Source organism: Numida meleagris, chromosome 5 (genome assembly GCF_002078875.1).
Source record: "Numida meleagris isolate 19003 breed g44 Domestic line chromosome 5, NumMel1.0, whole genome shotgun sequence".
Classification (NCBI taxonomy): domain Eukaryota; kingdom Metazoa; phylum Chordata; class Aves; order Galliformes; family Numididae; genus Numida; species Numida meleagris.
In genome coordinates, this window is record NC_034413.1 from 57,582,256 (window position 1) to 57,610,182 (window position 27,927).

General features: G+C 41.8%; 1 protein-coding gene across 3 annotated transcripts in view; it reads right to left on the reverse strand.

Annotated features, from left to right (window-relative positions):
* Positions 1–27,852, reverse strand: part of SMARCAL1 (SWI/SNF related, matrix associated, actin dependent regulator of chromatin, subfamily a like 1) — a 37,305-nt gene extending 9,453 nt beyond the window's left edge. Inside the window, exons 1-10 of one of the 3 annotated variants that reach the window (XM_021399181.1) lie at positions 27,760–27,852; positions 26,202–27,153; positions 25,495–25,545; positions 23,595–23,855; positions 22,682–22,732; positions 18,826–19,009; positions 17,600–17,750; positions 14,619–14,777; positions 12,813–12,878; positions 5,036–5,176 (exon numbers count right to left, since the gene is read on the reverse strand). In XM_021399181.1, coding sequence (XP_021254856.1) covers positions 5,036–5,176; positions 12,813–12,878; positions 14,619–14,777; positions 17,600–17,750; positions 18,826–19,009; positions 22,682–22,732; positions 23,595–23,855; positions 25,495–25,545; positions 26,202–27,069 — 1,932 coding nt within the window. In that variant the 5' untranslated portion in view covers positions 27,070–27,153; positions 27,760–27,852. Of the gene's footprint in view, positions 1–5,035; positions 5,177–12,812; positions 12,879–14,618; positions 14,778–17,599; positions 17,751–18,825; positions 19,010–22,681; positions 22,733–23,594; positions 23,856–25,494; positions 25,546–26,201; positions 27,154–27,245; positions 27,635–27,681 lie in introns of those variants that run through there. The other 2 variants (XM_021399182.1, XM_021399183.1) reach the window with 2 other exon arrangements.

The window sequence follows — 27,927 nt, forward strand, 5'->3', positions numbered from 1 at the left end:
CATTAGCTTTGGGCGTGCTGCACGACAGCTAACAGTGCTCAGCACCAAGTCTCTGTGCCTTCCTTCTGCACTGCTTCAGAATTCTGACTCAGTGGAACAGATGTGCAGAGCCAAGGAGGACCTGGTGCTGCATCCAGCCTGGTCACACTGCTCAATGCTCTGGCACTGAATGAGCAAGGATCACCGCTGAGTGAGCGGCCAAACAAGACCTTCTATGCAGCCTGGACACTCTACACAGACTGCCACATTCTATTCACACAGCCCACATTCTTCCATTTCTCGTTGCCATCACAGACAAGTGATGTATATATTTTAGATCCACATAGCACAATTCATTTCAGCAGAGTAACATCATCGGGACTGGAAGAAGAAGGCAGAAACAGAGCCAATACAATATCGACTGTCATATTAAGAAGTATACACAGGCAGAATGGTATTTTCAAATTACTGTCTTTCTTTTATGGTGGTTGTGTTGCTGGAATAACCTGCAAACAAGAAAGCATACTAGTTCTGTGCTGTACCTAGTTAATAATAATTATTCTTGGAATTATTAAAATGTTTTACTGTATACTACTATGAAAAAAGAGAGGGGAGAAAAAAAGATATTTATTTTGCCAAAATACACATCTGGCTTTGATCCATAACATTCCAGAACAAATGCATCTGTGATTTTCTTACCAAAGTGTTACAGCATTTTACATGAGTCAGTAAATTTAAAACAGTGTTAGCAGAAGCTGCCAAACTCTTATATATTCAGAGCTTGTGCTCAGATAGAAATTATTTAATATTTGCCAACATCACCAAGTTTGAAAAATGAATTCGCAGCACGTATTTTGGGAAACAGACCTGTGCTGTTTTGTAAATATACAGGTGACATTTCACTTGCTACATTTTTAAGAGTATAGATGCTGAGAGGCTGAATTACAAAATGACAAACTTTTATATATTTTCTAATCAGATCTGCCACGTACCTGCAATTTTCTGTTAAGTAATCTATTCTCTTCAAATGGAAAGTTGTCAGGTTTTAGTTTAAAATCGAATGGTACGCAGGTTTGTCAGTTTTTCCTTAATCAGATTTATTACTAATATCAAAACATTTTTACACAACACCTTTCATTCTGACAGATCTCCAACAGCTTCCCAAACCTGTCTGGTTCTGTGCAATTCCACCCCCCTTACAGAGCAGCCACTTTCAGGACAAAAAGAAGAACCTATTTGAATAATGACTGCAAAAGTACCGCAGCAGTTTTTCACTGAGGTTGCAACTCAACACAGTCTCAGGTTACAGCTGCAAAAACAAACATGAGGGACACACTACAATCACCAAAGCACCTTTTTAGTTTATTCATAACTGAGTGGATCTAAGGCAACTCAATACGCAGTAGTCCCATTTTTAACTTGGCTACTATCCACATCCCTCCTTTTCCAGCAGTCCTACTCTAAATAAGCAAATTCTTCCTAGGTTCTATCATTTGTTGACATTGACTGCAGCAAAACATCCCAGGAGAGCACTGAGAAGACCAGTAATGTTCAACTGTCTAGTACAGATGGGTCAAACGGAAATGAAATTGTACTACAAACCCTACAGAGGCTTTGAAGAGGAACTGATACAGACCGTGACCCCCACACTGCATTTCACTGTAGGCTGAAAACTCATTTATACAGAAGACACTGCTACAACCTGGATTGTGCAGAACAATTTTCTTTCTTTTATCCAATTACACGTCTTACCGGAGGTCCACGCGCCTTGTAATTGAAGTAACAGCAAGTCATGACGAACTTTACCCTCAAAGGGTTTATGAAACTCCAGACCTATTTAGACTCGCAATCCAACACTCCTTTTTACTGCAGAAAGCCAGTAAGATTAAACTGCATCTCTTCGTTTCCCTCTAGAAAGCATGCTGGACACCGTTCAGACAGGAATTTCTCAGCAAAGATAATGAAACTCAGCAGAAGAGCTGCCCTCTCCCTCCCTCTGAGCTCTTCATCCATATGACTCCTGTGATAGATGGAGAAGTAAGAAATTTCCATCCTCTGCCAGGAAAGCAGTGGTTTGCTAACATGAGTGCTGCTATCTTCCAGAACTCATGCTCTGTATCTGTGATTCTGCACATTAAATGGTCTTACTTTAATCAGCAATATCAGTATTATCAGTACCAAAGCCAACAAACTGCTCATCTATCTTGTACATCTGGACAAACATGGAATAGCACTAAGCTAGCCACAAAAGCTAAAGCGGACATTCAGATCTAGGAAAAATGGACTTGTCAACTTCTGATGGGACTGCATCTTCCTGATAAAAAACTTAGCATACGTTAGCTACAGCAAAGAGAAAAAAAATCTGTAAGCACAGCAGCAATGCCTTACGAATAGATACAACTCTTTTTTTGGTATGCACTGATGATTTTCATTTTTCTATAAATATTTTTGAGCGTACACATGGTCATTTGGTTTTTCCAACCACTCTGCTGAGATTAAGCTATTGCCCAGTCTTAGACAAGATGAGGCATAAAAAGTGAAATGGCTTACTTGAGAATAAAGCAGAGAGAGCAATTTCACAGGATCACAGTATGGCTTGGGTTGGAAGGGACCTCAAGGATCATCAAGCTCCAAACCCCCTGCCACAGGCAGGGCCACCGACCTCCATATCTAAAACTAGCCCAGGCTGCCCAGGGCCCCATCCAACCTGGCCTTGGACACCTCCAGGGACGGGGCATCCACCACCTCTCTGGAAAGCCCATTCCAGCACCTCACCACTCTCACAGTAAAGAACTTTCCCCTGATATGCAACCTAAATCTTCCCGCCTTCAACTTAAAGCCATTTCCCCTTGTCCTTCCATTATCTACTTTTTCAAAGAGTTGACTCCCCTCCTGTTTGTAGGCTCCCTTTAGGTACTGGAACACTGCAATGAGGTCACCCTGCAGCCTTCTCTTCTCTAGGCTGAACAACTCCAGCTCCCTCAGCCTGTCTTCGTAGGGGAGGTGCTCCAGCCCCCTGAGCATCTTTGTGGCCCTCCTCTGGACTCTAACAGCTCCCTGCCTTTCTTGTATTGTGGGCCCCAGTCCTGAACACAGTACTCCAGATGGGGGCCTCACAAGGGCAGAGCAGAGAGGGACAATCACCTCCCTCTCCCTGCTGGCCACCCCTCTTCTGATGGAGCCCAGGATACCATTTGCTTTCTGCACGCTGCTGGCTCATGTTAAGTTTTTCATCAACCAGGACCACCAGGTCCTTCTCTGCAGGGATATTTTTGAGGATTGCTCCTCCCAGTCTGTATATATGCCTGGGATTACTCTGGCCCAAGTGCAAAACCTTGCACTTTGCTGTGTTGAACCTCATTAGATTCACCCGGGTCCACCTTTCAAGTCTTCAGGTCCCTTTGAATGGCATCCCTTCCTTCCATTTTGTCAACCACACCACTCAGCTTGGTGTCATCAGCAAACTTGCTGAGGGTGCACTCAATTCCATTATCAATGTCATTGATAAAGATGTTAAAGAGCACTGGTCCCAACACAGACCCCTGGGGGACACCTCTTGTTACCGGCCTCCACCTGGACGTAGAACCATTGACCACCACCCTTTGTCTGCGGCCTTTCAACCAATTCCTTATCCACCGGGTGTTCCACCCATCAAATCCACATGTCTCCAATATGGAGATAAGGATGTGGTGAGAGACCATGTCAAAGGTGTTGCAAAAGTCCAGGTAAATGACATCAGTCGCCTTTTCCCTTTGTCCACCAATGTCGTCACTCCATCATAGAAGGCCACCAGATTGGTTAGGCACGACTTTCCCCTGGTGAAGCCATGCTGGCTATCTCGGATCACACGCTCATTCCTCATGTGATCTAGCATGTCGTCCAGGAGGATCTGTTCCATGATCTTCCCAGGCACAGAGGTGAGACTCACCGGCCTGTTGTTCCCCGGATCCTCCTTGCTCCCTTTTTTATAAATGGGAGTGACGTAATTATGTTGATTACATTTTATGCAGTACACATCCTTTCTCACGCTGCCAAGCCACTGTAACTGCTACATGCTTCTCCTGGAGGAGCTGGAGAGCAAGCCAGATTAGAAGGCTCTTGTTCCAAATCGGAATTCAGTTGTAACTTTGGTTCTCCTCTTTGTGTCTGTGCAACCAACACAAAAGATTCCAGAACCTTGCTTTTTAACAGGCAGAAGCAACAGCTCCGCTCTTAGCAGCGCGTGTTCCAACACATACAGCAGCCTGAGAGATCACAAAGCAAGGGCAGCTGAGTTTTCTGTATGTCAAGATCAAGTCAGAGTCTTGCCATCATGGCTATAAGAGCTAACTTGCAGCAAAGCCAAATTCTTGCAGTGGTTGCACTCAGTGACTCTGCTAAAACCACTGAGAGCAGCTGACAGTGACAAGAGAGGTCACTTTGTTTTCATGGTATGTTGGGGAACACATCCATTTCATGAATTGGCAGACGATGGAATAGGAAAATGGACTGCAAGTCTTTTTTTTTTTCCTTTTTTTTTTTTTTTAAAAAAAAAAAAAACTTCCTCCTACCTGGAGGCATTACATTGTTAAAATGTATGTTAAATGTAAAATGTTAAAAAGAAGTCTTACATTGTTAAAACAGTCATTAAACCGGACAATACACTGCTTTTTAATCAATTAGTCCAATCCTACAGCTGCTTAAAATGACCACAGTCACTCTACCCACTTAGAACTCTTAGCAAGTTCTTGTCAGAACAGTCTCTTACCCACAAGCTATGGCTACTTTGGCTTTTAATTTTTTATTTCCATGCCCTTTCAGGGCAGAATTTGACAAGAAGCTTTACTGCCTCTTTATCTCAGGCCAATTTTTTATTTGCAGTACCTACAGCTTCTAAGGTTGAGAGCTTTCAAAATACCACTGTGGAGCAAGACCTTCTCAAAAAGTAATATCAGAAAGGAAAAGGAAGGCAAGAAATAAACACTCCAATTTAAAAAATAAATAAATAAATAAAACAAAATAAAATGCTGCTTGGAGAGTCCCACTTCGTCATCTTCCCACCTTCCCTCTGTAGTACCTTCTTTGCATCACAGTAGCGGAGCCCGAAGGTGTGGAACTGTGGAAAGAAGCCTGGCTGGACAGCTGCGATCTGTGTGTAGAGCTCTGCAGGCCGCGACATGGCAGGGGTTCCCGAAAGTAAGATCACTCTCCTCGCAGCCTGGAAAAACAAAATGGGACATCCCTTATCATACAGCTCACAACATAGATGACACCTGCAATGAGGTTGTCCCTGACCCACCAAAGAAAGCTCCAGAGCCATTGTCCTAGCATCACAAACAGAACAGTATTTCACTTTCCAAAGACACTTTTGGCCTTCACTTTCGGAACGCTCTCAAGGACAGTGCTTAAACTCCTAGGAAGCAGGACAAACTGTATCATTTCTTATTCATCATGCACATGCTGGAAGGGGGCATCAATTTTTATGACAGTTCTTTCTGAATTGGCATTTACACACAAGACGCGTTAATACCTTATGTCTGGCTCAACATTTCATCTGGCATTAGGATGTCATAGGAGCATGACACACACTCCTCTCAGGTACATCTCACCTCCAAAATAAATTCTCTTGTAATAAACCTGCCACAACAAGCCATAAACAAACTGTCTTGCTCACAAAAGCAGAAGGGATCTAGAGAAGTAGAGTTTCTCCATGTTTTTAGGGCATTTTCTTCCTTTTTTTTTTTTCTTTTTTTCTTTTTAACTCAACTAGGAAGGAGAGAATAACGATGCTGCCTGAAGAAGGCTGCCCACCTAGCAGTCATTCTGAGTTTAAACACAGCTCGCTGGGTGCTAAAACATGAGGTAATCAATAAGAAATCACTTAGGAATACTGTAAAAAAAAAAAAAAAAAAAGAAAACTGCTTTGTATGGGAGACAGGAGGGAGGAGTAGACAAACAAAAAAACCCCACACAGTAACCTAAAGTAGGTGTTCACAAAAAGTGGGGAAAAAAAAATAATTACACCATAGACATAAAAGCCTCCAAAATGCATTTCTACCCTCTTATATTCAGTGTTATCTAATTCTATTATTAGACAAGAGCGATGAATTTCTACTGCTGTAAATTCACATACAGTAGTTAAATTACAAATGCCTTGTAATTTCCTGCATAGTTTAAAGCAGGTTCATTAAAATAACAAAGAGATTCTTGAGTGACATCTGTACCAGCAGTTCATTCACATTTAAATGAAAAAGAAAATGAAATTCTTTTATCATTTCTCTGAGATCTACCAGTCACCCAAATCTATTCAAGCTGATTCATCCACACACCAACCAAATGTGGTGGAAAAAGAAAAAGAGTTCGCAGGTCAGCTACCGGAAATTAATTTCAGGACTTTATCAGATATTTATACATAAGTTGTAATCAAGGTGGGACTTGCCTTCCCTCTCTATTAAACAGATCAGAAGGAAAAATGATGACCAACAGGATCACACAATTCTCACAAATCTTAAAAAAGCAGGATATTTATCACACTAAGTAAGATGAGGTGTCTAACCTTTTGACATATCAGAAGGTGTAAGTTCACACAAAACAGAGGTCCCTACACTTTTCAAAAGAGGAAAGGGTGACAGCCAATGCTGGGAAAGAGACAACATGGAGGTCACACGATTACATGCTCATAGAACAGAGAATATCAAGGTCAAGATGAATGGGAGGGAACAGCACAGCTGGGACATTTCCAAGCAACGCGTCACATAACAGACCAGGGACATAGTAAATGCAACATAAAACCATCTGTGTTGAAAGGTCTTATACCACTGCCCAGGCTCTTCCTCCATGGACAGTGCTCCTCAGGATCTACAGAAGACAAGGCTGGAATGCTAATTCCCTGGTAGTAACAACACGTGGTCAGTCTCCTTGTTCCTTCTCTAATCCCATAGTAAGTATCAAAAGGGGAATTTAGAAGTTACAGGTCACGTGAATTCTAAACATATCCAGCTGTTGCTTCTGTGTTTGCATCTGATCTTTGAAAAGCAATGATATCTAATCAGCGCAAGCACTTACCAAGGGTTGTGATACATCTACAATTAACCATTTTAAAAATCAGGAGAACTGAAAAACAAACAACTTAAAAAAACATATTACTTAAGCAACAGCTGTGAAGAACTTGAAGAAGTTAATTCCGGAAAATAGTGTAGAACACAGGTGGTCTGACTCATTATCCAAGAATCCCTTTCAGTATTAAAAACTGTAATAGAAGGAGCCCAAGGGAGAGGAAGAAAAATCCTAGGCAGACAAGGTTTCAAGCGTTGAAGACTTACTTAAATTCTGGGTGAAAGAAATGTCTTTGATTCACAGTTCTTTTACTAGTGGCAACTCATTTTGAATACATGCCAATAAAGATTTGCTCCTGCAAATCCTGCAGAGAAGTCCCTGCTGATCACTGCTTACTCCCATTTCCCGATGAACCTTCTGTAATGTCAAAAACTGAGAGTCTACCCTTTTCCTTCAAAGGTCTATGAGAACAATATGGAATAACAGCATAGAAAATATGATCACAGTGACGAGCGAGGACTTTTCAGCAAAACAAAAGAACTATCATCAATTTCTATGCATCTCCCCATAGAATAAATAACTTGAGCTACTAGTTATCATGCAGGCATGAAGACTAGTCTTGTCCGGAAGTGCTCCCTCCTCTCTCTCTCTCTCTCATGTGTCCTTGAGACAATTCTTACAGCTACTTTCCTGGGAAATTGCTTAAAGCAAATTTGACGATGACTTGACTAGTCAAGTCATTGACACTTGCTCTGTAGACCTGAGTAACATAAAACAATTGTGGCATTGCAGCACACGCAAGACACCAGCAAGAATGATTTCCACAGCTGTGATAGCATTTACAAAAATTACTTTTGAAAGTCGAATAATTTATTAAGCCTGATGGCACTGCAGAGTTTAAAACTCAGCATCCAACTGACTGGGAGTGGTTAGGGGGTGGTGTGGAGTGTTACGCCACAAAACTAAACATGCAAAGAGCCTCATTAACATACAATGACTGCCTCTATTGTAAATGAATTTCACAGCATGAGCTCTGCCATATGCTAACAGACTCGCACAAAAAAAAAGTATGGCTGATTCTGGCTACATAATTACTTGTGTCCCCAGTTTTTGCTTACTTCGTCATTTTGAACTGCTTAGCTAAGAACGCATTATCCTGTGAAATTAGAAATCTGAGAGCGGCCATAATGTAACGGGGATAATAAATGCAGTAGAAGATTTGATAAAGGGAAAATGTTGCAGCTGTTTTGGGGAGTCTATTTCTGTACTTGGGTCAGCATTCTGCATTTTGTAAGATGATGTGGTCATTCCAAAAACATATAAATGCCCTCCTCTATTCTTAAATGATACCCAGACAGAGAACTTCTCCCAAATGGTGACAAACAGCTCCAACTGACCCAAATTACCTCCCCACTTTGAGAATCAGCCTCTCTGATTTCAATACGACATTCTTCCTCACAGCAGGTGACAACAAGTAAAGGTTTCTTTATCCAATCCATATAGATTTGTAGAGCCTAAAGATAGCAGCTATTTATTTCCTACAGGGAGATTTTTCTGTTCCCTCCTTACCTTCTACCTTCAATACTGACCTAATTCCCTTTATTATTTTTAAGCATCTCTTTATTGAAAGAAGCACACAGAGTATCAGATTACAGCTATCCAGTGTATTTGGACTTATGCAATAGAAACAAAGAACTTTAACCACACACCCATCAGGATGTATATTATGTTATTAACCTGTGTAGCAGCTCAATAAGAACAATTTCATGAATACTACTACCCAAATGTTGTGGAAAGAAGCCCATAAAGAAAACTACAGAAATAAGCCCATTTGATGTCACTGGAATTTTTGATTAAATACTACTATGTATTTCTCAGTTTCTAAGTCAGTTCATCACTGAAAACTTACTGTCATGCCTCCAGAAACACTCATCCATGTTCCACTGGGACCTTCCTCAGTTTCCATTGCTTTGCAATTACAGAACAAAGACAACACAGCTTTTCGGCTAGTTGAAGGATGCAGAATCCTTTTCACCCAAGTCCCCAAGAGATCCCACTACAGATCAGTGAAAAACTTTCACTTCATTGTTTCTTCTTCCTCTGCCTCCCTTGGGGCTTTGTTGTTTTATGGTTATTGGTAGCATGCATCCTCTCTCAATACTCATGTTCCTGGGCCTGTCTAATCTTGGAAGGAGAAAACTAAGATGCATCCAGAAAAGGTAACACCTTGGGAGGCAGATGTAGGACAGAGGAAAAGGGAACAAGGAATATTGACAATACACCCAGGACAACAACTCAGTCCTAACCATGAAACAAAGAGAACAGCAAGGTAACAAGTAAGTCCCATCGCTGATTGCCACAGCCCTGAATTAGGGGAAGGGACAAGTCAAGCCTGAAAACAGTGACTCAACCAAAGACCAACAGTATGAGGCTACTGCCACTTTGATGTACGCGGAAAAAAAGACAAAATGGCCACTGTGAACACAGGAACTTCCAGCCCTCTTGAGCGCTACAACAGATGCTGAAGCAGGGGACAGATCTCACATGGTTACTGGCACAGACTGACCAGCATGAAAGCTGGCTAAGCTTGAAAGCAGCATTTTTGCCACGTGCCAAAACATCAAAGTACAGCTTTCCACTATGGCTTTCAATCCATTTGCCTCCATAATTGTGCAGGGTTGCGCACTGAGTACAGACTTGGCCACTTGAGTCCATGCAGGCTGGTGAAGCATTCTCCCCCACGTACAAGTCCACACATCCAAAAGTATGCACATCCATGAGGAACGTGAATGGGTAAGAAATCTGGCCTGAACACTTTACTGCCACTATTTCAGCTCATTCTATCTTATTTTTTATGTAATGGCAAATTCCTCTCTCAAAGTTTTGCCCAATAAAGATAAACTGGGCACACCATGTCTTTATCCTTATTCTTATGTTTCTGTTAAGGCACTTTAGAAGGTAGTAGGCATGTTTATTGCATACATCTAGCCACTATAAAAGCACGCTAAGAAGAGCTTCTGGTCACACTTCCCATTGTCCTCAAGCAAAACATTACCTCTGTCAGGGTAAGCAACTAAGTATGTCATAAAAGATACCGAGTACTACACACTAAAAAAAAACATTGGTGTTTTGTTTTAAAAATATTTTTTAAATGTCAGGAAGTCCCGAACCAACAGACTTAGGCCACATGTTTATTACGTGGCTCTGCTTGACAATTCTATACCACACTTGCTCTCCAATACATACAAGAGAGCAGGGAAAGACAAACTGTAACTGGGTAGTTAAAAAAAACATTGTGAAAAAAAAATCAGTGTCAGATATTAAAACTAAAACAAGCCTTTAAATGCTGTAACCATAGGTTAAATATTTCAGATGCTAGAGATTAAGCCTGGCTGTCTAACAAGGCAGATTCAAAATTAACACCCAAGCTAAGTCATCTTTATTATGTATGTACTGATGTATAATCTGGTTATTGTGCAGTTCTGTCTAAATATCCACAACAAATTTTGTATTTCACTTATTATTCAAATGGAGAAGTCACAGAAGCAGATTCTACTGAGATAAAAAGAATCCATTAAGCACCAACGGAAGGGACAGAAACATTTCAGACTCAGAAATATTTTAATTTACATCAGTCTGCTGTCATCATGGACTCATAATTCTTTGTAGCAAGTAAGGATCAAGAATCACATTTCTTGGGTTTTTTTTCCTTTTTCTTTTCTGTCCCCAGAGTTCAATTGGAGGCTAAGCCTTCATGCTTAAAGGTACTGGGAACCTCATAGGAAATAAAACCAACTACAACAATTTAAGGAAGTTGAAAGCAGTATAATGCCAACAATTAGAATTGCCTAAAAGGTACTCTAGGCATGACTTGGCTCCAAATCTCTGGCTCTGGCTACAGCACTGGCAAGGCTTTGTACTGTAACCTTAAGGTAGGGACTGACGTGCCAGAAGCACTGTACCTCTCAAGGGCTTGCCTATGAAAATAACTTTTTCTGGTCTCTTCCTAGAGACTCACTACTGCTCTAATCCTTTTAAATGTAAGGAAAGCAAGAGCAAGATTATCTTCAGCTCTCAAATCTCTAGCAACAACAAACAGCAACTTTATCCATTCCTCTTCTGCAATAATCTTGAAGTATAATGTCAAATACTGAAAATACTTCCATTTTTACCCCACTGACTATTTACTACACAGATGACAATGTAATTTTTAAATACAGTGTTCAGGTGATTAAATCTTCTCATATTTTCGTTGGTCTTTCAAATAAAAAATTGCTACAACGTGCTACTCCAGTAACAAGCACAAGATCATTCACTAGTAGTTGAGGACAAAGCTGCCAAAGGGACTAGTTTTAGAGCACAATACATGTTGGAAAGCAAGGAGGGCAAATGAGTGGCTATTACAGCAAATACCCACTGCAAAAGTTATAGTCAGGAAAATACAGTTTACGTGAACATGTAGCAGGAAATGTTCTCTAAATGTTCTGGTCCTTTCTACTCCATGCTCCTTACATATGAGAAAATGCATGACACAAATATGAAACTCTTAACACTTTTAGAAGACTGAAATTCAGTTTCAAAAGCGTAAGCTCTCAGTGCTTTAAGGACCAGTGACGTGACAGCATAAAACTGTAAATTCTCAGTAAGCTCATACAGGCAATTAACCTCTGTATAACACATACCATCTTTCACATCTTACAGCCTGCAAATAATTTTGACAGCCTGATCCTTACAAAGCTACAGGTAGGAAAGAAGGAGATCAATTTTTGAGCATTCTGCGAAGAGGTAAAAATTGTTATTTTCTGCCATTTGTGGTTCTACACCCCTTTGGGTGTACTTCAAAATGCTCATAAAAATCACGCCTCCTACTTAGTTTCCAAACACTAAAGGGCTGTCACTAAAAATCACTAAAAGTGATTTGCAAAGCCAAGAGAAGACAAAAGAGAATTTAAGGAGAATTATGAAGTTAGTAAGGACAACCACCTTTGCCCTGCCATTGGAAATCTTGCATACAAAAGTTGGTGCTATAAAGCCATCACAGATCAAACCTTCTCTTTATATACACTTACTGACAGCTACTGAAAAAAAATTGCATTTGTCTTGTTCTAATGAACAGACTCTGCAGTGTCTAGAAACTACTGCTACCTTTAATCTGCGAGAGGCTACCAGAGACAATTTGGCTCTTTGATCCCAGGACAACAAGCAGATATTAAAAGTCACATTTCTCCTGATATCAGCTCAGTATTTCCTCCCTTCTGCGGGCCACCTGCCTTGCTTACCTCACACTGCCATCTCCTATAGTTCTTTACTTTTATCCAGCAGAAGTGCTCTTGTACCCCAACCACACGAGTACATTGGAGGCTTGCAGTAGCACAGCAGAGGTCAAAACTAAAGCCAAGGAAGGGACCTACGTAAGGTCATTTTGATATGCCACAGTAATTTGTGAACCAAGGAGTAACTGATTACGATAGTTTTCATTAAATAAGCTGCACTGATACTACTATATTCTGTCTACTTTCTACAAATACATTCAGTAAGTTTTGACATTTCCTCTTTCCCATCACCATAAAACATATCATTGGCTGTACCACAACTAGATCAAGGGAGTTTCTGAAGTTCTTTTGTTGTATGGAAATTAGTGGTCAAGTCAGAGACAAATTTTACTCTTGAAGCAACAGACCAACAGTTACTTGGACTTCAAAGGCACAACAGAAGAATTCAGCTGCTGGCTCAGAGAGTAACACTGCTTTGGGAGTCTTGGCCTTAGCTGCAGGAAGCTTGGCATGCAGCATACGTACCTTAAGTAGAGGCATGGCAGCTCGGCATCGTGCAGTTTTTATGTTCTTTAGGTAATGAGATTCATCCTGAAACAAAACAGGCATGAAAATGAAGACAGCTCTGATCCACAGTCCAACTGCAGGCTAAAGAACAAATTCCCAGTATCCTCAGCCATCTAATATTACAAGCCTGTCATCCCAGAGGATATTTCAAGCACTGGGATAGTCGCATCAAAATCTAAACTTGAAGACAGCATAGGGAGTAGCAGGCTTCCTACATTCAAACCCACAGTTGTAACTGAATGGAATGGAAATCAAACCTTAAGGCCATGAATCTCAAATGATCACAGGCAAGTGAAAAGAGGAGGACAAACACAGGTGAAGAAAGAGGAACATTAATTCTACCACCAATGCTTGTTTGCCCCATATTTCCACCTTGATGCCCCTTTAAATGCAGCAAACACAGGAAGCCTATACAGTGCTATTTTCCTAAACAAAGAGGTTAATGAAAACAATACTGAAAAAAAGAAATCTAATTAGGATCCAACTGCTCTGCTGATAGGGTTCACCAGGTGGAAAATAGCCTCCTACTTGAGACATCACCCCCAAACAGCCTTCATTTCTTCTGCTGTGGCAAGGCAGACTTGGACACAATAAGTAACTGACACCCTCCAAGGGTACATTCTCATCTTTCCTCACATGGATGAGCAAGCAACCATGTATGCCTAGTACATGCTTAGTACAACTGCTTAGTCCCCCAGGTACATCTTTCTCCTTCCCAACTAACAAATAACCTACATGAATAGCCCCAGAAAGTAAAAGCAGGGAAGCTCAGCACTCAGTTATACTACTTGCGTCTGACAAAACATACAGGGTCCAAATCTGAACGTACAAACACATAGAAAGAACATCTGCAGCTCAGGGGATTCCAATGCAGCAGCCCTAGAGCCTGAGTCCCTTCACAGAAAGCAGCAGCCCAGACAAAGCAACAATCTGTACTTCCAATCTGTATGATTTGTTTGGAAGGGGGCAAAGGGAAATAAAATCAATTCCCTCACGAGCAGTTTGGTCTCCAAAGCTCTCATCTACTCCCAAATTCTCACACGATGCTGAGAAACAAAAGGGCCATTATGTTCCAAGTGTCATAATCACGGGGACAGGTGGATCTGTTTGCTGAAAACTAAGCTGAGAACGTGAAAGACTTGCAAGAAGGTATATAGACACTTTTAGTCTTCGTAGTCTTTAAAGCTGGATTTGAAACGTAAGGTGTTTTGAATTTTTAAAAAGTGAAATCTAGAAAAACGCCTCTTCTCATAGCTCCCAAAAAGGTGAAAAAATAAGTTTCAAAATCATTTACAACAGTAGTAATACACATGATCAAAGAAAGTTTAATGCACGCTGTCAGTGGTACCCAAACATAGGAAGATTTCTTGATGCTTCACACACATACTTAGTGTTGAGAAGTTATCTGGCTTGTTGGATGAACACTAAAATCACCGTTAAGTCCAACTACCATAAAAAGATATAATTCCAAAGCTACTGTATTGACATACCACATAGAACGTCTAATTCTCTTGTAAGGGACACACCCAACCACAGTGAAACTAGGGAGCCACCCTAACCAGTGAAACAGAAAACACAGCCGCAGGAATCAAAAAGGTTTCAGAGAACTCTACTGTTCCTGCTCACAGAGCTGTAATCACAGCCACAATCCTAAGACAGTTTTAGTCCTAAAAATGGCCTGCCTTACACTTCTCTGCTGTACAATCCTAAGGATACCCCATTTGCAGTATATAACTAACTTCAAAACTCTAGCATACTACTTACAATAATAACTACTTGGAAAGTGCTCTTGAGTTGCTTGTCCATCTTGCTGAGGAGGTCAAAGCTGATGATGTTAATCAAGCTTGCTGTTAGGTTGTCTTTGCCAGTCACTATAACATTGGTGCTTCCTGGCCCCAAGGATGGAAGCCACCTGTGAAATGCCTGGAAGAAAAGAGAGTGATTAATTGCACTACTGTGCTCACACCCACCGCCAAGATCCCCAAACCCACCACAGGTTATAAAAGAGACAAGGAGCAATCCCACTCACCATTAGATACCGGGTGAGGGCATAGAAAGGGTGAGCAGCCTTCATAAGTCAGCACTGCTAGTAATAGGAAGATCGAAAACAGCACTCGGGATGTAAGGCCAAATCCACCTTCCACAGATAGGAAGGCTCAAAAGTGATTTATTCTTGCTTCTTACTGAAAAAGAAATCTGATCTACAGTAGAAATGCGTGTAACCTCCTGACAATGTTACTTGCTGTGTTCGTAGCCAGACAATGCAATGAACACTGTTGACAGGGAAATTCATCATTTTCCCACTCAAAAGGAAACTTCAGGCTGTGAAATACAGCATTCTGAGCAGTAAACATCTCTCACTACAGCAATGTTAACTCCACAGCGATGAAGTATAACACATCCATACCAACAAAAACTTCCACTATTCCTCCTTCTTAAAAAGCCTACCAAAAATAAAAAACACCACCACCCAATCACAAAGAAGATCAAACTGACACCACACCAGCTGCAATATGACAGCAGATGAACTACATGTGGGAAGTCATTCAAATCCGCCTCTTGAAATGCTCCACACACCACAGGAAGATATACTCCTGCAAACACATCTGTTAGGTGCTGAGCACTCACCATTTCCCTTGTAAATCTATCCCCAGCACCACCAAGCTCTGCAACATTTGAGTCCTGCAGACATTGATCTCTAGAGATCTGGCTTGTGCTCTAGCAATCAGGACCTAGTCTCTACAGGAATGTATTCAAGGAGTGGTGATGGGAAATGGCATCTCTGACTCTAGCACCTTCACCTGCGGCAATCCCCCAAGCCCCATTCTTCTCCTCTGTTTATCCAGGGAAGCGGTGGAGTCGCTATCCCTGAAGGTTTCCAAGAAAAGAGCGGATGCTGCACTTAGGGCCATGGTTTAGTGGGCATGGTGGTTGGACTGGATGATCTTAGTGGTCTTTTCCAACCTTAATGATTCTATGAACTACATGCAGCAGTCAGATGATTCACATGCTGACAGCATATGAGAAATTAACAGCTGCCTTACTTCACCACTTAGAAGCACCACAACCAAAACTTACAAGCCCACCGTGTGGGCAAGGTTAGATCACAACCAAAAATCACGGGGCTGATGCTATGCAAAATTGACAAAGGCAGCAGCAGTAAAAAGGACCTAGAAGCTCTCCGCTGTACTTCTCTCCCCGTTTGGAAAGATCACGTGCCTACTTCATGGAACAGAGAATGTGAGCCTCTAAATTTCAAAACCTAACTCCAAATGCGTATCTGCAGCACTTCTCACCCCTTCTTACTGGCTTCCCATCGCACTTAAAATACATAAGCACTCAATGGCATGAGCCCAGAAAACCAAAAACTAAACCCTGCACTTCTGAGATGAACACATTTTCTGGCAATTCAGCTCCAGAGACATGACAAGAACTTTATGTTAAACTCATCTGCGCAGAATGAATTGACAAGGTTACAGACTGTAACAAACTTCACCTTTTTCTACACCTTCTGCCAAACATTTTCCTTAGACTCGCATCCTTCACATACTCAAAGCAACACAGACAATTTCAAAGCAAATCTCCTAACAAATACCTCCCACAACAGCCTCCCAGGGAGTCCGGAGGGTGTAGATAGAGGAAATGAAGCACTCAAGAAGAAAACTCTCATATTGCTTAAATCTCTTATAGCAGGATATAGGAGTTTGGCTATAGGTACCCAGGACTTCAGTAACCCGGGCCCCAGATTCCTCCCAGTCACAGGAGCCATGGATACAGGATAGGTGTTGAACCACAGGTCCCAAAGACCTATGAAACAAGTCCTTTTCCTTCACATCTCAAACACAATGAGCATTGCTCCCTTGTTCAGAAAACTTTTTCTTGTCACTCAGTGTTTGGTTGCACTACTGAATATGAAAACACAAGCCAAGATGTTCTTATAACCAGCTTACAGTACAAAACAAAACAAGCAAATTTCCACCAATACATTCTCATTTTCTCATCAATGCAGCATCACAGGGAAAGCAATGGAAGGAAACCTTGCCTACTCAGAAATGAAAATTACTGACCTGAAACATCTGGCTCACATTTTTCTCCCACAGTGATCATCTCACTAGCCTATGGCAACTAAAAAGCCACAGTGTACAAGTCATGACGGTGATTTCTTTCAACAAATTACATTTCCCAACCGTACTAACTTTTTGGGGCTTCTGATTAACATCAATAAAGGGCTCAGAGGAGTCATATCCTTGACAGACCGAAAGACACAGCATGACAAACATTTAATGACAATGATAATGGAACCTCTTGAAAAGAGGAGAGAATTCCAGTACCTGAACTTCTATTCCAGCAAGTCCAGCTATAAAGGGATTGAATACAACCAACAATTGCTTCAATGCAACTATTGTCTTTGGCATTAACGAGCAAAACACCTCTTTGGAGGCAGCTGACTTGCAGGAACAAAGTTAACAAAGGCTCGGAGGAGATATTTTCTCTAGATCTCCTTTCCACTAGCTGGACCACAAAAAAGAAAATCAGCCAATAAAAGAAACTAGGCATATAACATATGGTCAGTGCCAATGTCAAGCAATTTCCCTGCTCTTGAGTTTCTAAATAAGTACAAATTTTACTTTCTTCACCTTAAAATACATCTTTGCAAAAAATTTAAACTTGTACAGATCATAACATAGAATAACCATTACACATGCCCTCTACTGGCCATCCACATAATCTCAAACTCACAGTACCTCTGCCCACGTAAACCTCACGGAAGAAGGCGTCACCACCAGCAAGGGCCATTCCTTTCGGTAATAAGCAGCGATGCAGATTGCCTGAATAGTCTTGCCCAAACCCATGTCATCCGCAAGAAGCAAACGTCCACTTTTTAAAATTGCAAAACTGGGGAAAATAGAGAGGGGAAATATGAGAGTCATTCCAAAATGGGTTACTGTCATGAGTACAACTCAACTGTCTAAACCAGATGAGGAGCATTTTGCAGAACTGAGACAAAGTGAAAAAATTAAATCCTTCTGCAGACCATGGATGACACTACAGTATCAGCTGCAGTAATATCTTTAACTGCATGGTATCTGATGAACTACAGATGCCTTTGCAGATTAAGCCTACAAGGTGGATCTCATGGAAGTGATCTGAGCTTTTTATTTCAGTAAACCTGTATCTTCTCCATTAGCCTTAACACAAGTGAGCAGCTCACAACAATCTTCTCTCAAAGCTTACATGGTTCAGCCAAGTGACCCTGGGTGGTTACTTAGAGACACTGATTTAATACATGGAGTAGACTCAAGATCTTACCATCAGTTAAACAGCACATTCCATGCTATTATTCATGTTCTGTCTTAAGAGTTTATTCCTACTGCGCTAAGAAAATATTATTTATAACACAGTCACCTAAATTGCAGTAACTATGGATTTTCCTGGATTGCATTTCAAACTCAACAACTAATTGCTATATATGGCAGAAACAGGGCCATCTGAAAGTTTCTCTCTACAAACAATTAACCATTTTAAGCCTTTCATCGTCAGATTTCCATTTCCTGGCATTTTCCATGTGCATTACTATTTTAAAACAAACAAACAACAGAGATGCACTGGGTTAGGAAAAGATGACCTTACAAAAGCATCATATGACAATCAGGCACATATTGAATCATGGGAGAGAGATGAGAAATGCATCACTTGAACAATTTTATGAGACTAACAAACTGCTATTTTTCCTCCTGACTAATGATGAAGAATTCTAGCTGGAAACAAATAAATGTGTCATTCAAAACACACACACACACACAGCCAGCCAAACAAAACAAACCAGGCAAAACATCCAGGAGTCCACAATGCCACAGCCCAAGACTATGGAGAAACACGAAGCCCTCCATGAAAGAGAATGAGGCCGGTACACTGATCTACTGAACTCTAAACAAGGATTACATCTTAACAGCATGCAAGAAGGACCTACTTCACACCTTCCCTCTGAAAGGGCATGAGGCTTGTCACAATTTTAGAGTCCACTACTGAAAGGTCAGCATCAGGAAAATCCATCTTCTGTGATGTAGAGCTCTGTATTTGAGCAGCAAAGGCTTGTATGACTGTCCCAGGAAGTGGCTCCACTTCTACAGACAGAAGGCTCTGGAATGCTTTCACTGCAAAGAACAGAGCAGTTGATTATCAGAAGGGGAAACATACACACAGCTTACATTAAGGACATCAGGGTACATCCCTTGACCTCAACAACATTATTTCCTACCTTTAAACAGCTCAAGAAAGCACTGCATCATGCACTCATGTCAGCCTGGCCTCTTCCCTGAAATCTATTTCAGCACCACATGATGAATCACATTCCCTCCCCTTGTATTTAGACTTGATGATAAAAAACTGAAAGTCTGATGCCATCATTCAGAGATGATTGCTACTAATACAGCTGGAGCTGGATTATTCACATTGAGGGCAGCTTAGGGCACACTACTCAGAAATAAAAGTATGGATGGGAACAAAAGAGCTCTTGAAGCCTAGAAGGCAGAGGCATCTTGGGATTCTGCATTAAATATCTCTGAGGTCTCCACCACCCCTGAGTACATGGATCAGGAGTTACATGAGACAATTACTTAAAGGTCACACATCCTCAGCTTTGAAAACTCTCTTCTCCTCCTGTTACCTAAATTCACACCAGTTTGGTTCTGTCTGAAATGTAGATCATCTCCCATTCACCACACTTGGATAAGAAAATTCATAGACTCGGAACTTACTCTTGTACCTCAGTCAGTGGCACTCAGCCAGCCATCCCTCAGGGACACGATACCAACAGCAACTCCTTGCTCAGCTGGTGCACTCTGCCTTTCACCAGGACAGAAATTCTGCAAGCCAGAACCAACCCACGTGCTGCCACCTGAATCCCTCAACACTACTGATGTTTGACTTGAGGCCTCTCTTGCAGCCTCCCTATCCCACCCCCCCCCAAAAAAAAACCACCAAAAACGTCTTTTTAATCCAACAGTAAGTTTATATGAAAATAGCAGCTTAAAACATGAAGTGAGCAGGGACCTTGCAATCACGTTCACTAATTAATCTCAGACCACTGATAGAAAAAAAAGGCACCCCTGCACTATGAACACAAACACTCATGCACGGATCCTTTCTGGCAAGGAGACACTTTTATTTAGTAGTTGGTTTGTATATGAAGTCAGAAAGATATAAAACAACTCTGTTTGCAAAAATGACCAGAGCTATGCAATGCACACTGAAATAAGAACTCATGACACCAGCAGTAAATGCAACTCCAGAACTCAATTAGCTGAAATTACAATACCTATCTCCAAGAGGAAAGCAGCAGAATGCATGTCTGTCATATGAAGGGGGGAAGCAATTCAAAGAAATATACATATGAAAAGATTTCCATTTGTGGTTGGGCTTTGGCCAAACTTTTTAAACTCTCCAGTTCAATTTGTACTTCAATAGCAAGAACTCTCTCCATTCGAAGTACAGCACAAGCTTGTTATTACACTCACAGACTGAGCTATGTGTTAGCATAATTGCTACAATTTGCTCACTGATAATTCTGTTGCTATTGTTCTGTACATGAGCTGGGAGAGTGATTAAGATATATCTGCCACCAGCATGATTCATCCAACAGACACATTTTACTGAAGTGACCTTTATATAAAGATGACTGAGCAACTAGGCAAAGAGACATTAACCTCTACAAACAGCTCCAAACTAACAGACAGCACTGCTGGAAATGGCAACCAGCCTTTTATTTTTTCTTTCCCCTGACGTAGGTAAATTAACAGGCACAAAGCTAACGCTGCTCCTCTGAAAGGCACGTGCTACAAGAAGCCTCAAATGCCCTCACAAATTAATCTTTGCAAGAACATTTAAAGAGTTTTTTGTGGTTTGTTTTTTTTTTTTTTTTTAAGTTTCATTTTGCTTTCCTTCAATCTGTGGGATTCCGAATTCATGTAATGTGTAAAACTGCCAGCAAGCGTAGTGACAGTCTGAGAGGTGATGCATTTGCTCAGACTGCCTAGCTCTTACTACAGGATGAGGCCCTTTGCAGATACAAAAGACCCTTTTAAAGAGCTGTGTGGGCTCATCAGCTCCCACTGAACCCAGAGCCTGTGAGCATCACAATCCTGAAGTTTTGTTAATAGTCACCATCAAGATGCTCACTTTTTTCACAACTTGCTATTCCTACAAGGGCCTATCACAGTTTTCAATCCTACAACCATTGCTAACATTCTTAGGAATGCATCACAGGCACATGCAGCTACTCAATTATTAAGTATGCTTGAGTATCCCAGAAAGCATCAGGCTACGTTGGCAAAAAAACTATTTGGAGCAGTGGCATTTCAGCTCTGAAATGCTCAGTCCTACACAACACTGTTTCAAAGAATGACTACAGAGTGCCTTGCTTACTGTCCTTCTGCATCTTACCCCAATCAAACTTCATGGCCACATATACTCACATGAGTACCAAGGCAAACACAGCAGGCCAACTAGAATGATAAATACTGCTACTTAGTACTTGCATAATGCTCTTCATCTCAAAGCACTCTATAAACTTCACTAAACATACAAAACTAAGTAGATGTGCTAGGAACATGCTGCTTAGACTGGATTATTCTGCAAAGTGGGATTCATAGAAAAGTTGTGCATTTCAGTTCAGTGAGTCAGTTTCAACAGCGTAGCATGGATGCACTAATGTAGGAGTCTACTGATCAACTTCTACCAAGAAAAGGACATTGCAACAACACTATGTGCTTTGATTCCATCTGTAAGGGAATCGTGGATGCTCTTGAAGAATTATTTTATTGCTAAGTTTTGTTTTTTTTTAAAGCACCTATCAACCAGCACTGAAACATTCTAGCAGGATATAATATTCTGCTTCAAGACTGCTTCTGCTTTAAGCAAATCTGCAGACCTTTGTACGAGTAACAAGCAATTCTTCTTGTTTGGCCAACAGTAAACTCAGCTATGGGAGAAACCTGAGTTCTAACCTGCTTCATACATCAACTGAAAATCTAGTATTATTAGTAGCACTACTATAGAGAGGCTGAACAAAATCAGCTAGACAGTCAGCACCAGATTGCACCTGTGGATGAACTGGTTGTTAGAGAAATCATCAGCTGACTTGAAAACCTAGTGCTCTAACCTGAAAAGTCAAAATTTGCTGGGTGTGAAATGAAATAGCACGATACTGTGCACACTTCTTCAATCTTGTAGTAAGCTAAGAGGAAGAACTGAAAGTAGAACAGCCTGCTAAGTTTTGCTCTGCACTCTCTTCTGAGCAAGGGGTGGCTGTGCAAGTTCGTGAATTGATGTACGCACAAAAGGGAGCAAAACATTATGGGCAGGCTGCCACTGAAGATTATAGAAGCACACCCAAATACAGTTCATAAGACAGAATTTCTGTAAGGACACTAAGGCTTGGTAGCCACCACGCCTACCTGTTCAAAGCTTGCAAGAGAGAAGACAGGAATCCATTTTCCTGCAGCTCCTTAGTTCAAGTATAGCTGCGGTACATTATAAGCAGTAGCATTTTTGTAACAGTAAATATGGGTTCGTCCCCTAAGAAGCCGCACAGAAATTCAGCACAGAACCTTACAAAAACGGGCCAGGATGAGTAATACGCATTTATACAGTTTTGACTCTGGGTAAACAGTATAAATGTCAGACAAAGCAGGAAGACGCTTCCTTCATGGTTCATTAGCCACTCATTTCACCAGAGTGAAAAGGCTTAATCCAAGAAATGAAGCTACAATTCACTTTCCTCCCCATAAAGTAGCCCTAGGAAATTAAAAAAAAAGTCAGCTACTCACTCAGTTTGGGATAGTCCTCCAGTAAGAAATTCCACTTTCTGGTCTTCACATCTGCAACAGTTAAAAAAACATTACCATCACCTTCTTAAGACTGAATTCTCTACCCATAAGAACATGGCTGTCCACCCATACATCTTCATTTCAGAACAGCTTTAAGATAATTCCTACCTTGTCCAGCCATCAATTTTCCTCCCTTTGTTTTCATGTTAAACAAACAGTTTGATGAAAGTTAGAAACACAGACACTCCGAAAAGTAACATGAAGTCCTGACTTGTCTGGCAATTCTACATCCAAGTAGCATGCGCCTACAACCTCCAGGGAAGACAGAGAATCCAGAATCAGTAAGACAGAGTGAGCCAGGTAGAGCTCTGCCCAAAGAACAAGAGCTCCAGGATTTGCTTTCCATGCTGTCACGGACCTGCTGTGACACTGCACAAGTCACCTCAGCACACTGTGCTCATTCCCACGTAACTGGTGGGAAAACTAGTGTGTACCTTTGAAATCTAAGTGCCAACATAAAAAGTGCTCTCCAACTCCACTTGCCTCAAAAAAATATCAGTAAGGCTGCTAGTAAACACAGTCTGCTCAGACAGTTGCAGCCAGTTGATAACAAAAACAAGAACTTAAGTGTGGCCTCTGTACTGGCAAACTGCTGTCACATCCCACCTTGAGAGTAATGCCACCTGCTGAAATAGCATCCTGACTAATAGGCTCTGAAGAGGAGATTCTCTGGCACTGTGCAGGACACAGATACAACATTATACCAGAACTAAGATAGCTCTCAAAATCTTCACCAAAGCACATCCTCTCACGCTATTTCAAAGACCGATGCACTGACACACTCTCTCTCCTCCATATCATTCACAGCACATCAAAAGCAGCCCCAGCAACATTAAAATAACAAGAGACTCACCATAATTTCTGGAATTCATCTGTTTGAACACTCCAACCACTTCTGCAGAATACCCAATATCAACCTCAAACCGAGAGCGAGAGATGAGCACACACTTCCCTTTGACGAGGGCCGAGGGTTTCTTCCAGTTCTTGCACATGTTCAAGAGGGATATCGTATCAACCCCACCGCTGATGAAATGTGAGCCTGATGACAAGTCAACTGCATTTTCTCCTTCCAGCGGTGCCAGAATCACTGAAGAAAGTTGACTTGCTGATTCCACTAGAAAGAAAAACATGAGATACTGAGGAAGGAACGAAGAACACTGATAAACTACTTTGGGAAAGAAAGAGACAAGAGGATGACAAGCAGGCCAGGCATCTTCACATTTAAAACGAATAAAGATTCCTTAATTTAACTTAGAGGGACAAAGAATAGAGAATGGTGGTACACAGAGAATGCAGTAGTCAGGGTGAGCATGTGAGAGTATGGGAATCAGGGCTTATTCAGCATTGCCAGTGCATTAGGCTCCTGCTGTCAACAATCCCAAAACGTGGCTCACCAGGCTAGTGCAGGCAATCTGCAGAAGCACATTCAGCAGTAAATTGCACACAGTCATAGTATTTTCACATAAAAAGCTGCAGAGAGAGGTCTGGTGATCGATAGTATGTGCCTGGAAAGGCTAGAAGGTGTTTCTGCAAACAGCAAAGGAGAAAGATCTAAAAATTTGTGCCTCTCACTTCATGTGGACATCTGATAAGCAACCTCATCAAGGAGGAATGCTCAATATGGATAATACTGTAGGAAGGAATCTCATTCGAAACCCTAGATCTCTCCTTTGTTACAAGACCGTCACCCTTTATTCTAACACAGTTTGCTGCCAGACTTGTATTTCTCCATAGCCGGATGGGCTCCTATCTTACAATTTGCAGCAGCCACCTGTGTCATGATGCTAGGGCATGGGGAGTGAAGAAACATATTTTTGCCAGTTGAAGACCATGACTAACAACACAAATGTGCATTACATTTTTCCCCCTCTGCCTCTTTGTCAATCTATATCCACATGCTGTCTTTATCATTATAGCTGAAGTTACAGTTTAAGGAAAAAAAAAAAAGCCTGACATGACACAATTTCCAAAAATCATTCTCTTTATTTGCAAGTTCCTTGGTGCAGAGATTCCACTCTCATCTGTACTCAATACACTTCAAGCAAACCAGCAGCACTTAAATAATGAATGTGTGTGGCAACCCACATGGGAAGCAAGAATACCAGCACTCTACTGTGGGTTTTTCCAAGTGCTCAACACAGGCCTAATTCTGTTCCCACTGAAATCAATAGTGATTTATCACTGGCTTGAATACAATGTACTTCTGAAAAGCTTACCTGACTCGTTTGCCTGTCATCTCTCAATCTTTGCAGAACAAAATGACAGTAGAGTAAAAGATAAAACCATCCTTACCACGTAAAAAAAAAAAACAAAAAACAAAAAAAAAAAGGCAAGTTCATTTTCAGCCTCACTCACTGATACCCAAAACTAACAGGAAAAACATTAAAAATAAATCAGTTTAAAAAGAAAGTACTTCAACAGATCTAGAAATTAAGCATTAGCCAATGGAACACAGTTGGTTCTCCATACAGACTTCCCTGTAATCACACTTGTTGACTCCTAAGCAATTCAGCAACTGCAGAAAAAATTAAACCTATGCTAGGCATTTAGATCACACCAAAAATCAAGTTATTTTCTAGCATAGTACAACGTGTCAAAAAATAGCATGAGCTAGAATCCTAAAAGGTGGGCATTATGTTTGAGTAGCACCATCTTTTTTTATTACTCCAGACAATAACAAAATAACAATCAGAGACAGGTAGCGGTGGTGATCTTAAGATCCTTTCTTATCACTCAACAATCCATTTACTTACTGAAACTGCTGTAATCTTCCAGGCTGAAATTCCATTTTTTCGTAGTAGGATCTAAAATAGGGCAGAATATGAGTTATTTAGGGTAGAAGAAAGTGGTGCTGTAAAATGTTTATGCCAGGCAATACAGAATTCATTCTACTCATGCAAACTTCTAGGCAGACATCTGAAAAACAGCATGCCCAGGCTTACAGCTACATGACACCAAAAAAAGCCACAGGGCACATTAATGCTAAGGCAATGAGAAAGCAGCAGTCATTCACAGGGAGCACGGAACGTATGTGGGGAAACAAAAAGAGAATGTAACAAACAAAGGCATGGAGAAAAGACTAGCAAGTTGAAAAGGTGGAGACTCCACTGCTCGCAATAACCCAATTAATACTCAGCCCATCAACTCTGAAGTGGGCTACTTTCCCATACTAATTCATTAATAACTTCCTTCATTCCCAAAACACTGACCAGCTGCCAACACTAAACTTCTTTGAGTGCTGTTCATAAAACTTCTGATTTCTTGGCTAAACCCAAACTCAAGACATTTATGCTCAGAATTTCTTTTCAGTTTCATCTGCCTTTACTTTTCCAATACCCCATTAATACCATATACTTGATCCCAACATTAGCTGCTCTGCTAAGAGCATGATGCTACTACAGTTCCAGCATATGCTGAAACTGCAATCCAACAGAGATAACAGCAAACAAGCAATTCTTACCATAGCTTCTGGTTCGTATCTTCTTAAACAAAGCAATGAGTTCAGCATTATACCCTACTTCAACTTGGAAACGGTCTTCCCCATACTTCACACATTTTCCTTTTGTAACATTATTTGCTTTCTTGCATGAGGCAGCTTTGATAGAGTCTGCACCAGCAGGGCTGGTCAGCTTCTGCAGCTTATTGCAGGCTGGAAAGGCACCACTTCCACCCTGTCTTTCTGCTGGTCTGTTTGTATTTACCATCATTCCTGAAGCACTGAGGGTGGCACTGCTTGGTGATGAAACACGTTTTATGGCAGATTTGCTCTGACTTTGTACATCTTTAATACCTTCAGGGTGCCCATTATCAGTAAAATTAGGGCGAGATGTTTCTGTAGTGTTTATGAAAGCTGGGTAGCACTTGGGCTGCTGGAATGTACCAAGATTAATTAAAGCTTGTTGTCCATGTTTCTGACCATCAACATCTGAGTAATGTTGATGGGAATAACTCAGAGAATTTGGGATCGATGTAGGGAACTGTTTAATGCCACTTGCTTGCTTTGAGTCCTGTGAACAATTCTTTTGTTGCTCTCTCTGTGAACCAGCCATCTGTTGGTTTGCAGCGTAATGATTATAATCTTTCCGAAGATAGCTCTTCTGCTCCGCAGGATTGTCTGGATTCTGTTGGGGCTGGCTAATGAACCTGACATGATTGTTTTCTTGCTTCAAGCCTCCTTGATTGTCTGGACTCTGTTCTTTTACCTGAGGCCCAGCAATCCCCAGCTGCCCACCTTGCTGGGCTGCTAGCCTCTCTGCTCTCCTAGCCAAAGCCTTTTGGCGGTTCTCTTCAATTCTTCTCTTTTGCTCCTCTGTAAGGCCAGATGACATCTTCACCAACTCAAACAAATCTGAATCAGTACATCAGTATTTCATCACAGAGGCACCTGCTTCTTGGTAGGAATGGAGGCCAGCCTAAGAAAGCAAGCAGCAAAGAGGAAGTTTCAACTTTGTCCCCAACAACAAGCTTAACGTACTGACAAATCATTACTATCAGTGATTGGTACCTAACAACCTTCCAGCTCTCAGGCATCTCACAGCACATAGCAGATACACACTCAGCTGCAGAGGGGAGTGTCAGCTCCGGCCTTGAGAAAGATCCTCTCGCTGCTGTGAAGAGCTTACTGAAAGCGAGTAGCAGGCCCCCACTACATCTCCTCACTCCATCTGCTCCTTGGCCTCACTTGTGGTAGGCTGCCCACCTCCTCCAGCGCTCAGAGATGGCCTTAACTAACTGTGCAAAGTGAGGCTCGCTCCTCTTGTCCCCAAACCCTTCCCAGAGGCGATGCTCCATCCCTGCCCCCACCCTGCAGGCTAGGGAACCTCCCGACCTTCTCAGGGCCCGGGAGCCACCCCATACCCAGCACACTTCCCACCCACCAGGCTCCCCGCTGCCCACAGAGGCCCAGCACCACCCCGCCGACCAGACTCCCCGTACCCTACCACAGACCGCGGCCCCCCAGCTGCAACCCGCCAGGGGCTCAGCCCTGATCGGCCCTCCCCAAACGCCCGCGCACCCACCGGCGGGCAGAGGCCAGCACCGCCGCCAAAAGGCGCGCAGCCTACAACTCCCATCAGCCCCCGCTCTGCCACCCGATGGCTCCAAACTGCCGGAGGCGCGCGGCACGCTGGGAAATTGAGTCTTCCCCGCACGGCGCCATCTTAGGGCCGCTGAGGGAATCGAAGCGG